Source organism: Silurus aristotelis (assembly GCF_946808225.1).
Source record: "Silurus aristotelis genome assembly, chromosome: 6".
Taxonomy (NCBI): Eukaryota; Metazoa; Chordata; class Actinopteri; order Siluriformes; family Siluridae; genus Silurus; species Silurus aristotelis.
Genome location: NC_139579.1, coordinates 30,655,107 through 30,669,008, shown reverse-complemented (window position 1 = coordinate 30,669,008; position 13,902 = coordinate 30,655,107). Strand labels below are relative to the sequence as shown.

Below are 13,902 nucleotides of genomic sequence, written 5' to 3'. Positions count from 1 at the left end.
ACAGTGAAAGGAGACGTGTTAAATTGTGTTCAGTGAGTTTCTTGCTTTAGTGATGCCTTGCATTCTCGCTGTATCAGATTCCTGTCTGTGATGCAGCGCTGTGTTCTACTACGTCGAGTTTGCATGTTGCACGTACTCCAGAAACAGAAGCATGTGAAGTAGAGCGTGACATAGCTACTTTTTTTTTTTTATCCAGAACCTACTGTTATTGCCTAAGGTGTCACTTTGATGAAAAATAATACATTTAAATTACCCACTTTGTTGCATATAAACAAATGGGGTTGATTTATGCAAGTGTTTTTCCAAAACAATTAAAGTCTAGGTGTGTCCACAATTTTTAGTCTCTCTCTCTGCTTTTTTTGATTGTTTAAGCCATAAATCCTCCTCCCACACTCTTTAAAACACACACAGAAAACATTAGCGAGAATATTGCGAGATGAATTTTTTGTAAATGCGTAGAAATATCACATTTATAGTAAATACTGTGGTACAGTACAGTACTGTAGTGCAGCCTATACATAGTTTTTCTGCTTGTTTATTGGTGGAAGTTTCCAATGAAGAAAGCGTTCTTTTTTTCATTGGCTAAACTGGTCTAAACTGCGCCCCTTTTTTTGGACGTCAGAGGAAACGACAACCAATAAATAAGCGGAAGCCTACTGTTTTTTATAACGCTACTCATTTCTTATGGTACATACATTCCCAAAATAAGGAAGTGCGATGTTTCTTTTAGTTTGGATTGTACATCAATCTTTTTCGTTGGCATTCTTTCAATTTTTTACCGATCTTATCAGTTTTGTTTCTTACTGTATTTATTTTTACATACTTCTTTTGGGGTTAAATCAAACATCAATATGTACAGTATAATTGTTTTTCATTGTAAAAGACACAAAATATAGGTGCAAAAATAGTATGTACAGTACACATCTTCTTCCAGAACAAGCCAGTCTCATCCATGTTAACGACTTCTAGCAGATACCCGTTTTCTACTAATGTCTTGAACATCTCGGGGTACTTCTTGGCTGCTTCCACGTCCGCTGATGCTGCTTCCCCTTGCAGCAATACACTCTTGAGCTGGAAATCTATCAAACCAGCTCCTGCTTGCTTGAAACGCAACAGGCTCTTCTGGTGCATCTTCTGGTGCCTTCGATGTTCCTGGTTGGGAGTTGTCCTCGCCGTGTCTTTGCCCACGTGCTTCTCAGGCGAATTGTTCATAAAGTTGCCTGGCCTTCTCCCTGATCATGTTGCTGTCCAACGGAATGCTCTTCTTCCTGGAATCATTAATCCAAATGGCCGGTGCCGATTTCAGCCTCACGATACACTTGTTGCATGCAGTCGCCGTTGGTTTTGCAATTTGGATGTAACTGACCGCTCTGGTTCTCCACGCTTTTATTAACAACACGATGTGTTCTTTTTCTCGGTTAAATATATGATACACTGTACACTATTTTAGGTATACTTTTACTTCAATTTATAATTAAGAAGTATATTTTAATTAATAAATGACCTTATTTCAACATCAAATATCATATATATATATATATATATAGTGTACATTGGCACAAATTAAATTGATTAAATAAAATGAAAAAAAAAAAAATAAATAAAATAATAATAATAAATATATATATTTTTCCCTTTTTTTCCCCATTTATTTCATTTTATTTAAACAATTTAATTTGTGCCAATTCAATCAATTTTATCAATATAATTAAAAGTAATATAGAATATATAAGAATAATATCGAATATAGATATACTGAAATGGTTGCTGAAATGTGAGCGGTGTGTAACTATATAAAAATATAAAAATATTATATTATAAAAAAACCTAGTACTACAGTAGTTATCATAGTTAAGCGTATATTTTATACACATACTAATAATTGTCATCTATCCAGACTTGGGATCACGCTGTCCACCAGTGCAATGCGAGACGGCGCAGTTGCTCTTACACGACAGGAAGTCACCAGCAATTCCCTTTTTAATTGAAGAACAACAGATTCCTTTTTTTTTTTTTTTTACCTGACAGTAGTTAAATGTTGATTTCATTCCTGCTCTCACCTACACTATAGCAGCTATAAACGTCCATTCCCTCACCAGGCGATCATATGCGACTTATCAAGTTACTGAGAAATGAGTAAGTGTAAACTCTTTCTCAAACCATCGAAATGCCGACACTGCTAGTTTTTTTATGGCTTGTAAATAAACATCCAGAAAGCTTTCTCCCACCTCTTTATGTTTTTCATGGTTTTTGTGTACAGAAGGTCCCTAGGTGTCATCTTTTACTATTGACAATGATCATTACTTACAATTAGTATAAATGATTACTATAATTTATAGCATTTGTTTATATAAGCACTTTATTTATTATAAACCAGAACTACTACAAGGGTTTCTGTTGGACAAAAGGAATTCACACCTTTTGGCCAATTAGAATTGAGTATTCAGCAAACCCTGTCGCAACATTTATAATAATTAGTGTTTGTGATCATATAATGGGGAAAATGGCATCAGTTTGTATAAAAGTTTGTATCTGCAGAATGTTGTGTTGTGTTTATCAAGGAGTTTATCACAGAGAAGAAGCTGCAGCTCTCCAAAATTCTCCATCACCACCCCATTACTACCTTCCTTCCACTACTCTCGCTTCTACCTCTATCTTACACCATGCTGCTTTTTGGACTTCCCATTCCACATTTAGATACCATTCCCCTTTTTTTTTTTGGGAAGATGTTTCACTAGATTTTGTGGAGATTAGTTCAGCCACAAGGGTGTTAGGAAAGTCAGGTAGTGATGTTGGTGAGGTGAGAAAGCCAGGGGTTTGTTTTAATTTACTGCAAAGGTGCTGGATAGGGTTTAGAGTTCTATAGCAGGGATCTTCCACTCCAACCCATGTAAAGCAGATCTTCATTATAGCTTCATCTGGCTTTGTGCACAGGGGCATTGTCGTGCTGAAACAGGTTTGGGTCTTCTAGTTTAAGTGAAGGGAACTTATGCTAGTGGGTTTTATACAGTTTTGTGGGATATAGGGGTACAGTAGCTCAGTGGGTAAGATGATGGACTTCTGGTCAGAAGATAGGGAGTTTAAATCCAAGTAACACTAAGCTACCACCAAGCTGCCACTGCTGGGCCCTCGAGCAAGGCCCTTAACCCTCAACTGCTCAGTTGTAACAATGAGATAATTGTAAGACGCTCTGGATAAGGGTGTAAATGTAAATCCCAGCAGGTGTGTCATGTTTATGTGGGGGTGGTAGTTTAGGACTCAGATTGGTCAAGTTGCTCTGTATAGCGGCTTCTGTCAAATGCCACAGATGTAGTTGTATGCTTTTAAATTCATGGTAACAGTTTTGGAGGGAAGCAGCTACAGCCGGAAAAGTGAGGTGTCCCAATACTTCTGTTAATGAAGTGTAAATTCTCGAGTAATGATTTATATAACTTGTATGTAAGAACATTTATTGCCCAAAGTAATGCTGAACATGATGAGCCCCCAAGCTGCGGTGAACTTTAATCCGATCTAAATGTAGCTCTTCAGCTGAGAGGCGTGATCATAAGCACCGCTAGCAGCTGATGAATACGCCGCTGTAGTGAGAAGGTCACGTCTCTCAGAGATGATCATATCTCTATCAGAGCACTGTGGAGTCACTGTGTGAAAGCATGCCGGGTCTTTTAGAAGCGTTAGGAGTCTGAAAGACACCTGTATGAAGACCAGCTGGGAAGACATCCTGTCATGCAAAATTACACCTCGTATGACAAACACATTCCCTGTGACCTTTTCATCTTTCGGTTATGTCAGGGCTGTGATGTCATTATTCCTCGTGATGTCTTCAGGGATTCAAATGCTGCCCTTGATAATTGACCTCAGTGTATTTAAGTTATGAAGTTGTTATGTGTTCCGCATATTATTCTTCTGAATAATATGCATTTACATCATCAATACACACAAGTGTACAGGACACTGAGCCACCCAGCCACACAGGTAGGAAGGGGACAGACAGATTAACAGACAGACAGATTGGTAGACAGACAGATACACACACACACACACACACACACACACACACACACACACACACACACACACACACACACACACAGAGAGAGAGATAGAGATAGATAGATAGATAGATAGATAGATAGATAGATAGATAGATAGATAGATAGATAGATAGATAGATAGATAGATAGATAGATAGATAGATAGATAGAGATTCATAGACAGACAGATGAACAGACAGCTAGATAGAGAGACAACTATACATTGGAATATACAGACAGACAGACAGACAGACAGACAGACAGACAGACAGACAGACAGACAGACAGACAGACAGATAGATAGATAGATAGATAGATAGATAGATAGATAGATAGATAGATAGATAGATAGATAGATAGATAGACAGAAATACAGACAGACAGATGAGTTTACAGACAGACAGACAGATAGATAGATAGATAGATAGATAGATAGATAGATAGATAGATAGATAGATAGATAGATAGATAGATAGATAGATAGATAGATGGATGGATGGATGGATGGATGGATGGATGGATGGATGGATGGATGGATGGATGGATGGATGGATGGATGGATAGATAGATAGATAGACAGACAGACAGACAGACAGACAGACAGACAGACAGACAGACAGACAGACAGACAGACACTAGACAGAAATACAGATGAGTTTACAGACAGACAGACAGACAGACAGACAGACAGACAGACAGACAGATAGATAGATAGACAGACAGACAGACAGACAGACAGACAGACAGACAGACAGACACTAGACAGACAGAAATACAGACAGACAGTTTAGTAGACAGACAGTCAGACAGCTGCTTGGTGAGTGAGCTCTGAGTAGAAAGAGACAGATATAAAGGTAAATATCAGCATGTCTCAGTGCTCTGTACTTGCTGTATATTAGCAGTAATGGCAGTTTTCTCTTTTTGTGAATGCTGATGTTCCTGATGTGAGCTCAGAGCATGTCCCCGAGCACATCGCCCCCACACACGCGGGATTCGGGTCGCTCTGACTGTAGAATACCATCGTTTATATTAAAATAGTGATCCGAACGGGTGTGTCGTGTGTCGAATATTCAGGGTATTAAACGTTTCCTTTTTTTGTTTTGATGTACTTTTCTACAGCTCCCTGTTTACTTCCAGTTCAAAACAAAATGAAATAATCACTCGTTCTCTGTGAAATCACGGCCCGGTGACACTTTATACAATCCAGGGAAAACAGTATTGGCATGAGGGCGTGTGTTTAGGTCCCTGATCTCACCATTCTCTCCAACGTCTCACAAATGCCTACTGTTTATTTATAAAAGAAAGTGTGTGAGTGTGAGTGTGTGTGTGAGTGTGTGTGTGTGTGTGTGTGTGTGTGTGTGTGTGTGTGTGTGTGTGTGTGTGTGTGTTTGCCACAAGGATCTCACAAGGATATAATATAAATCCTGACTTTAAATGACCCAAAATATTTGACATATTTTCTTCTGAGTAAAGAGCTAAATTTAGTTTTATGAATAATTACATCATCAGAACAAAAGAGAGAGAGAGAGAGAGAGAGAGAGAGAGAGAAAGAGAGAGATTGCAAGAGACTGAGTAAAACAAAGAAAGAGATAGATAAAGACAGAGAAACAGAAAAGGAGAGCGCATAGAGAAAAACAGACTGAAAGAGACAGAGAAAGTGGAAAGAGAGAAAGTGAGATACAGAGAAAGAGAGGAGCAATAAGATATTTAGGAGCAAATGAGAGAAAAGAGAGTGAGAACATTGAAAGAAGAAAGGGATGTGAAGATTGAAGTGGAGGTGAAGTGGAATGGATGTGGGAAATTTAAGATAAAAAGGAAGTACAGACTTGGAAAGAGGGAAGAGAGAGGAGGGAGGGACTTGTGGAGAGTTAGCAGAGAGAGAGCGAGAGAGAGAAAGAGAGAGAGAGTGAAGACAGGCGGAGTGAATGTATGACTGGTGAAGGACTCTGCAGACTGTGTGTCTGTGGCAGAGAGAGAGAGACAAAGCGAAGGAGAGAGAAGAGAGACAGAGAGAGAGAGAAAGGTTGCCTTGAAACAGCAGGTACACTTCTACAACATTTCAAATTTTTTTTATTGCTTTTCTACTTTTGTTTTGTTCTGCTTTTCAAGCTTTAGATATGTTGGGCTGTGTGTGTGTGTGTGTGTGTGTGTGTGTGTGTGTGTGTGTGTGTGTCTGTGTGTGTGTGTGTGTGTGTGCGTGTGTGTGTGTGCTGTTAAAGAGGATTAAATGTCGAAAAAAATCTGTCTGTTTACATGTAGGTCTAATTCTGGAAACGGTGTTCTATTTGCTAATGACTAAAATCTGTGTGTGTGTGTGTGTGTGTGTGTGTGTGTGTGTGTTTATATCTTTATATGGACCAAATAATCCTCATAAGGATAGAAATATTTTAGACTTTTGACCTGGGCCTCATGAGAAGAACTGCTTAAAAACGTGTGTGTGTGTGTGTGTGTGTGTGTGTGTGTGTGTATGTGTGTGTGAGGGGGGTTTCTGTGTTGTTGCTCATGCATGAGCTAACAGTTTGGTGATCTATGATGCAATGGGTTATAGGATGTGTCATCTCAGTAGTTAAAATGTTGATCAGAAGGTTGTGAGTTCAACTCCAAGCCCATCTCATCTCTCATCCTGTAAACTCCACTCTTCTGGGAAGATGTTCCACTAGATTTTGTGAAGATTTTGTGGAGATTCCTTCAGCCACCAGGTTGTTAGTAAAGTCAGGTTCTGATGGAGGTGAGGAGGTTCCTGGGGTGCAGTCAGCGTTCACAATCCATTACGTTCGATAGAATTTAGAGCTGTATAACAGGGGATCTTCTAAAACATCCGATGGAACGCAGATCTTTATGGAGCTGGCTTTGTGCACAGGTTCAACGTCATGCTGGAACTGGTTTGGGTCAGGTGGTTCAAAATTCAATGTGCATAATCTCGCAGACGCCTTCAAAAGACCCCGACTGGCTGCGGCAAACTGGGCGGGGCTAGTGGTAGACTGACAACATGAAGGAATTTTTTAAATATCAATCACACGTACATTAGAATTCACAGCTTTTGGCTCAATACCTCAAGTCTTTTTGAGTTTCATGCTACAAACTTGGCACATGTATTTGCAAAGATTTCAAACACACTTCTTTCACGTCGTCATTATGGAGTCTTGTTTGTAGAATTTTAAGAGGAATCATTTGTAAGGAATTGAATCCATGAATCTCTTTGAATTCTTTCCAGATGCATTTATATAAAAATTTTTTTTCTTTTTTGCCCACATGCTGATTCGCTTTCAGTTTGAAGCTGCAGTGTGGGTCGCTGGGGTTTTGAAATTATGTGCAGGGTGTAAACAAATACACACACAGCTCTTGTGTGCTTTTTATAGCGGTTTGGGCTTCGCTGGTGACTCTGACAACAAACACTAAGAAGACCTGAACAAGAAAGCACTTAGTATTTCTACCCATAAGTCCTGAATTTGTTTGGTCAGACCATAATATTTTCTAGAACTAAAGCAGTAATTCTGTAACCTATTTATATATATATATATATACAGTGAGGAAAATAAGTATTTAAACACCCTGCTATTTTGCAAGTTCTCCCACTTAGAAATCATGGAGGGGTCTGAAATTTTCATCGTAGGTGCATGTCCACTGTGAGAGACATAATCCAGAAATCACAATGTATGATTTTTAAACTATTTATTTGTATGATACAGCTGCAAATAAGTATTTGAACACATGAGAAAGTCAATGTTAATATTTGGTACAGTAGCATTTGTTTGCAATTACAGAGGTCAAACGTTTCCTGTAGTTTTTCACCAGGTTTGCACACACTGCAGGAGGGATTTTGGCCCACTCCTCCACACAGATCTTCTCTAGATCAGTCAGGTTTCTGGCCTGTCGCTGAAAAACACGGAGTTTGAGCTCCCTCCAAAGATTCTCTATTGGGTTTAGGTCTGGAGACTGGCTAGGCCACGCCAGAACCTTGATATGCTTCTTACAGAGCCACTCCTTGGTTATCCTGGCTGTGTGCTTCGGGTCATTGTCATGTTGGAAGACCCAGCCTCGACCCATCTTCAATGCTCTAACTGAGGGAAGGAGGTTGTTCCCCAAAATCTCACAATACATGGCCCCGGTCATCCTCTCCTTAATACAGTGCAGTCGTCCTGTCCCATGTGCAGAAAAACACCCCCAAAGCATGATGCTACCACCCCCATGCTTCACAGTAGAGATAGTGTTCTTGGGATGGTACTTATCATTCTTCTTCCTCCAAACACGTTTAGTGGAATTATGACCCAAAAGTTCTATTTTGGTCTCATCTGACCACATGACTTTCTCCCATGACTCCTCTGGATCATCCAAATGGTCATTGGCAAACTTAAGACGTGCCTGGACATGTGCTGGTTTAAGCAGGGGAACCTTCCGTGCCATGCATGATTTCAAACCATGACGTCTTAGTGTATTACCTACAGTAACCTTGGAAACGGTGGTCCCAGCTTTTTTCAGGTCATTGACCAGCTCCTCACGTGTAGTTCTGGGCTGATTTCTCACCTTCCTTAGGATCATTGAGACCCCACGAGGTGAGATCTTGCATGGAGCCCCAGTCCGAGGGAGATTGACAGTCATGTTTAGCTTCTTCCATTTTCTAATGATTGCTCCAACAGTGGACCTTTTTTCACCAAGCTGCTTGGCAAGTTCCCCGTAGCCCTTTCCAGCCTTGTGGAGGTGTACAATTTTGTCTCTAGTGTCTTTGGACAGCTCTTTGGTCTTGGCCATGTTAGTAGTTGGATTCTTACTGATTGTATGGGGTGGACAGGTGTCTTTATGCAGCTAACGACCTCAAACAGGTGCATCTAATTTAGGATAATAAATGTAGTGGAGGTGGACATTTTAAAGGCAGACTAACAGGTCTTTGAGGGTCAGAATTCTAGCTGATAGACAGGTGTTCAAATACTTATTTGCAGCTGTATCATACAAATAAATAGTTTAAAAATCATATATTGTGATTTCTGGATTTTTTTTTTAGATTATGTCTCTCACAGTGGACATGCACCTACATATGATAATTTCAGACCCCTCCATGATTTCTAAGTGGGAGAACTTGCAAAATAGCAGGGTGTTCAAATACTTATTTTCCTCACTGTATATATTAGGTTTTCAAAATATTTCATTTCTATGGCACTAATTTGTTTAATGTGTTTATGTCTGTTTGACCATTTTCATTAAAATTATAAATAAATAAATATAAAATAGGCGAAATTAAACCTTATATAATCACATTCTTGATGTCACCCAAATGAGGATGAGGTTCCAAATAAAAAGTCTGGTTCCTCTCAAGGTTTCTTCCTCATAACATCTAAGGGAGTTTTTCCTTGCCACATTCACCTTCACTCTTAAAATCTGTAAAGCTGCTTTGAGACAATGTCCATAGTGGAAGAGCTTTCTGGGAAAATAATCAGAGCTTGGATAGATTTTCCACTGCTTTTAAAAAAGAAAGTAATCAACATACTGCCAAGAAGGTGGAACTGGATGGATGTGAAGGTGGACACACACATACACGCAATGACGTTTCATTTGAATATCCAGAGCCAAGTAATAAAAAAAGCAATCATGTGTGTGTGTGTGTGTGTGTGTGTGTGTGTGTGTGTGTGTGTGTTTGTATAATTCTGAATAATTCTGCTTATACATGTTTATGGGAACCAACTGATACTCGACAATTTGTGGGGACATTTGGTTTGTAAGCTGTTTCCTGTTGGTGACTGTGGTTAAGGTTAGAGTGAGTGTTAGCGTGGTTTTTACATTTTGTGTCATTGCCTGTGTGTGTGTGTGTGTGTGTGTGTGTGTGTGTGTGTGTGTGTGTGTGTGTGTGTGTGTGTGTGTGTGTGTGTGTTTTAAACCGAGCTGTACATGGAAAAACTCATGTTTAATTTTTTTTTACTGTCAAACCTATAACTAAAAAGGGGAAGTGGTACCTGTGTGTGTGTGTGTGTGTGTGTGTGTGTGTGTGTGTGTGTATGTGTGTGTGTGTAAATGTGAATGTACCCACAGAGGAAATGACAAGCCGCTTTATTGAGAAGTGATCCACCCCACACACATACACACACACACACACACACACACACACACACACACACACACACACACACACACACACACACACACACACACACACATACAATTCATTAGGTACACTTGCACATTTATGCAGGTATCTGATCAGCCAATCACATTGCAGCACCACAACTCCTATCCTATCATGCAGCGACAGGCCAGGAGATGGTAAATCATCAGGTTTGAAGTACATCTGAGTATTTCTGCACCTCTTGGTTTATCCAGACATCTGCTCGAGATGAGTGTGTGAATTTCCGAAATTCCCGCCATTCACTTCACACCTCATTTTCCTTTGTATAGTCGACTAACTCCAGAGATTCCTGGCCATTTTTTACCGTCAGTTGAAATGTAATACATTGTTAAAATACAAGATAATAACATTACAGCAAATTAGACCAGAGGTCCCCAACCACCAGATCATCACTCAGCACTGAACGCGGAAGAGTTACCACCAAGTCACGACAGCATTCCGGGGAAAATGTCTAAAGAGACGATCCAGTACTATTTGGGGTGCATACGGCGTTTACATTTACATATGATTACGATTTCGGGAAACAAATCGTATCGTGTCAAACAAACATCCCTTGAAAGTTTCCTAATGATTTGTTGTTGCTATGGAGTTTTGTGTCAATTAAATGTAAAATAAGTTCATAAATAAATTATGTATACTAATGTGTATACCGTATTTTCCAGACTATAAGCCACTACTTTTTTCCCACGCTTTAAACTCCGCGGCTTAAACAACGAAGCAGCTAATTTATGGATTTTTCCTGGAAATGTGAATCATTCGTCACGCTGAAAACAACCGGCATGAAAAAACACACTTCACCTGTGTTCTGAGCTGCACAGCATCGGGAGAAAAGCTTCATCGATGGTGATTTTTAAACGCATAAAGATGCCTTGGCTATAAGATCAGTATCACCCTGAAACTGAGTTACAGTACAGTGTTTAGGGTCATACTGAGGTTTACCAAGACGGGTTCCACTCGAAACAGGACTCGCAAGGGTCCATCAAAGCAGCATTGCTTTAGAGGTGACAGAAGCGGAAGGTCAGGGACAGGAGACATAGACATAGAGAATATAATTGAAGGAGAGGGACGGGGAGGTGCCTGATGACGAGCGACCTGTTTTGGAAGGATTTGCCCCCCCGCTTACGAGGGGGAGGAGGAAACGTTGTCCATGCTGCTCTGGGGTCCGTCCCACTCGCTGGAGAATCGGCCACTTCAGGGCACGGTATTCAAGTTCACCGAGCGAAGCTTTCTTTATTTACTTCCGTTTTTACGCCGGCGATTTCATTTCCAAGTAAATGAGATATAAATAAATATAAAAGAGGCCAAATTAAAGTCTTCAACGCAACACACATTTCCTCATGATGTCCTTACTTTACTCAGAAAGTCTGGTTCGGTGTCCTGTTGATTTACGTCATTTAAAACACCATAATTAAAACATTTACAAGAATATTTTGTCTTCGTGCTCTATGTTGAGTCTGGTTTCACTAATAATAAACGTACATTTGCATAAAGCCTCAATATGTGTTCATGTTTGTGTTGATTAGAGTAATAAAAACTAGGAATGTATTCATTTATGGTACTTTTATAACAAATATAAATGTGCGATTAATCGCGTGTTAACTCTTAACTTGATATTTTAATTAATTGACAGCCCTAATATATACACACACACACACACACACACACACACACACACACACTCACCTGTTGTTGTGAATATAAGTAGTGCTTTGAATGACCATAAACAGATTTACTGAGATTTATTCTGTGTGTGTGTGTGTGTGTGTGTGTGTGTGTGTGTGTGTGTGTGTGTGTGTGTGTGTGTGTGTGTGTGTCGGTGTCGGTGTGTGTGTGTGTGTGTGTGTGTGTGTGTGTGTGTGTGTGAGGGGGGGGGGGTGCTTTTTATAATAACGTTGTGTAACAGTCACTATAGCAGTTAAGTCTGTGAGAAGGGGGATAATAGTCAGGAATAAGCTTGATTACTCAGCAGCTGTGAGTGTGTGTGTGTGTGTGTGTGTGTGTGTGTGTGTGTGTTTGTGTGTGTGTGTGTGTGTGTGTGTGTGTGTGTGTGAGACATTAATGATTAGCTAGATTTAGCTATATAGGGTAAGGATTACTGAGGCGTTGCTTGTCTTCTTTGAATCCAGGCAGCTATGACTTCCTAGAATCTCTCCCAGCAAAATAACATTGTGTGTGTGTGTGTGTGTGTGTGTGTGTGTGTGTGGGTGGGTGTGTGGGTGTGGGTTGGGCATCCAATCACACCTGCTTTTCTGTCCCCTGTTTACAGGACACCACGCTGTTGGAGAAAGAGAAGGACCTCATATCAGTGGTGAGACTCTTCTTCTTCTTCCTCTTCTTCCTCCTTGGCTACTTTTTCTTCTTCTTTTTTTGTCTTCTTCTTCTTCCTCCTTTCTTCAGCATACTTCTCTCTGTCTCACTATCTGTGTCTTTTTGTTTCTCTATCTCTCTGTCTCTCTTTCTTTTTCTTTCCATTTGCCACTCTATTTCTTTCTGTCTCTGTCACTGTATTTCACTGTATTTCATCCATCGTTTTGGTCTTTCTTTCTTTCTTTCTTTCTTTCTTTCTTTCTTTCTTTCTTTCTTTCTTTCTTTCTTTCTTTCTTTCTTTCTTTCTTTCTTTCCGTCTGTCTGTCTGTCTGTCTGTCTGTCTGTCTGTCTGTCTGTCTGTCTGTCTGTCTGTCTGTCTCTTTCTGTTCTTTTTCCTTTATTTATTTTTTATCTATTTTTTTTTTTTATTCAGTTCCTGCTGTCTCTCACGCTCTCTTTCACTATCTTTCATTCTTGCTTGCCTTCATTTTCTTTCTTTCTTTCTTTCTTTCTTTCTTTCTTTCTTTCTTTCTTTCTTTCTTTCTTTCTTTCTTTCTTTCTTTCTTTCTTTCTTTCTTTCTTTCTTTCTTTCTTTCCTTCTTTCTTTCTTTCTTTCTTTCTTTCTTTTCTTTCTTTTCTTTCTTTTCTTTTGGTCTTTTTCTGTGACTGTCTTTCCTACTCACTTGCCTTTGTCTCCTCTTTCTGTCTGTGTGTCTCTCTCTCATTTTGCTGTCTTCCTTCCTGCATGTCTCTTTATTCTTTTCTCTCTCTACTTCTCCTGGTGTCTTACTTGATTGTCCTGTCTGTCCTGTCTGTCTCTCCGTTTTGTTTCTTTCTTTTCTCTGTCTTTTCCTCTGCCTTACTCCCTTTGCCTTTCTTTCTTTGTGTCTCTCTATTCTTCTCTCTCTCTGAGTACCTTGTTGTTTGTTTTCCTCCATCTTTCCTTCTCTGTTTTACTGATTCTGTATCCTTCTCTTTATCTCTTTTATCTGCTTTACTTTCATGTCTCTCTTTCGTTCTCTCCACTGTTATTGTTCAGGTCTGTTTGTCTTTCTCTCATTTCATTTTCAGTTCTAGAGGTTAAAAGTAAAAAGCATCAACAAAAGGAAAAATGAAGAAAATAAAATCTCTCGTTCTCTCCTCTTTTTTCTCTCGCTTTCTTTCGCTCTCTCTCAGAGTCGTCAGTTGGTGGCGATATGTGATGACATTCTGAGTTCTGCTCCTGAGGATGCCCTGACTCACTCTTTTCAGCTGCAGAGTGTTGATCTGGTGCCGGTCCAGCCCGGAGAACAACTGGTACTAAATCCGTCTGTCCATCCTTTTTTTCCTCTCTCTCTCTCTCTCTCTCTCTCTCTCTCTCTCTCTCTCTCTCTCTCTTTCTCTTACTCTCTCTCTCTCTCTCTCTCTCTCTCTCTCTCTCTCTCTCTCTCTCTCTCTCTCTCTCAATTT

The 13,902-nt window shown here is 39.8% G+C and overlaps 1 protein-coding gene across 2 annotated transcripts in view; it reads left to right on the top strand.

Annotated features, from left to right (window-relative positions):
• Nucleotides 1–13,902, top strand: part of cnksr1 (connector enhancer of kinase suppressor of Ras 1) — a 49,574-nt gene that overhangs the window by 16,800 nt on the left and 18,872 nt on the right. For both annotated transcript variants that reach the window (XM_083544616.1, XM_083544617.1), the window contains exons 5-6: nucleotides 12,413–12,454; nucleotides 13,630–13,749. In XM_083544616.1, the coding sequence (XP_083400742.1) occupies nucleotides 12,413–12,454; nucleotides 13,630–13,749 (162 nt within the window). The remainder of the gene's footprint in view (nucleotides 1–12,412; nucleotides 12,455–13,629; nucleotides 13,750–13,902) is intronic.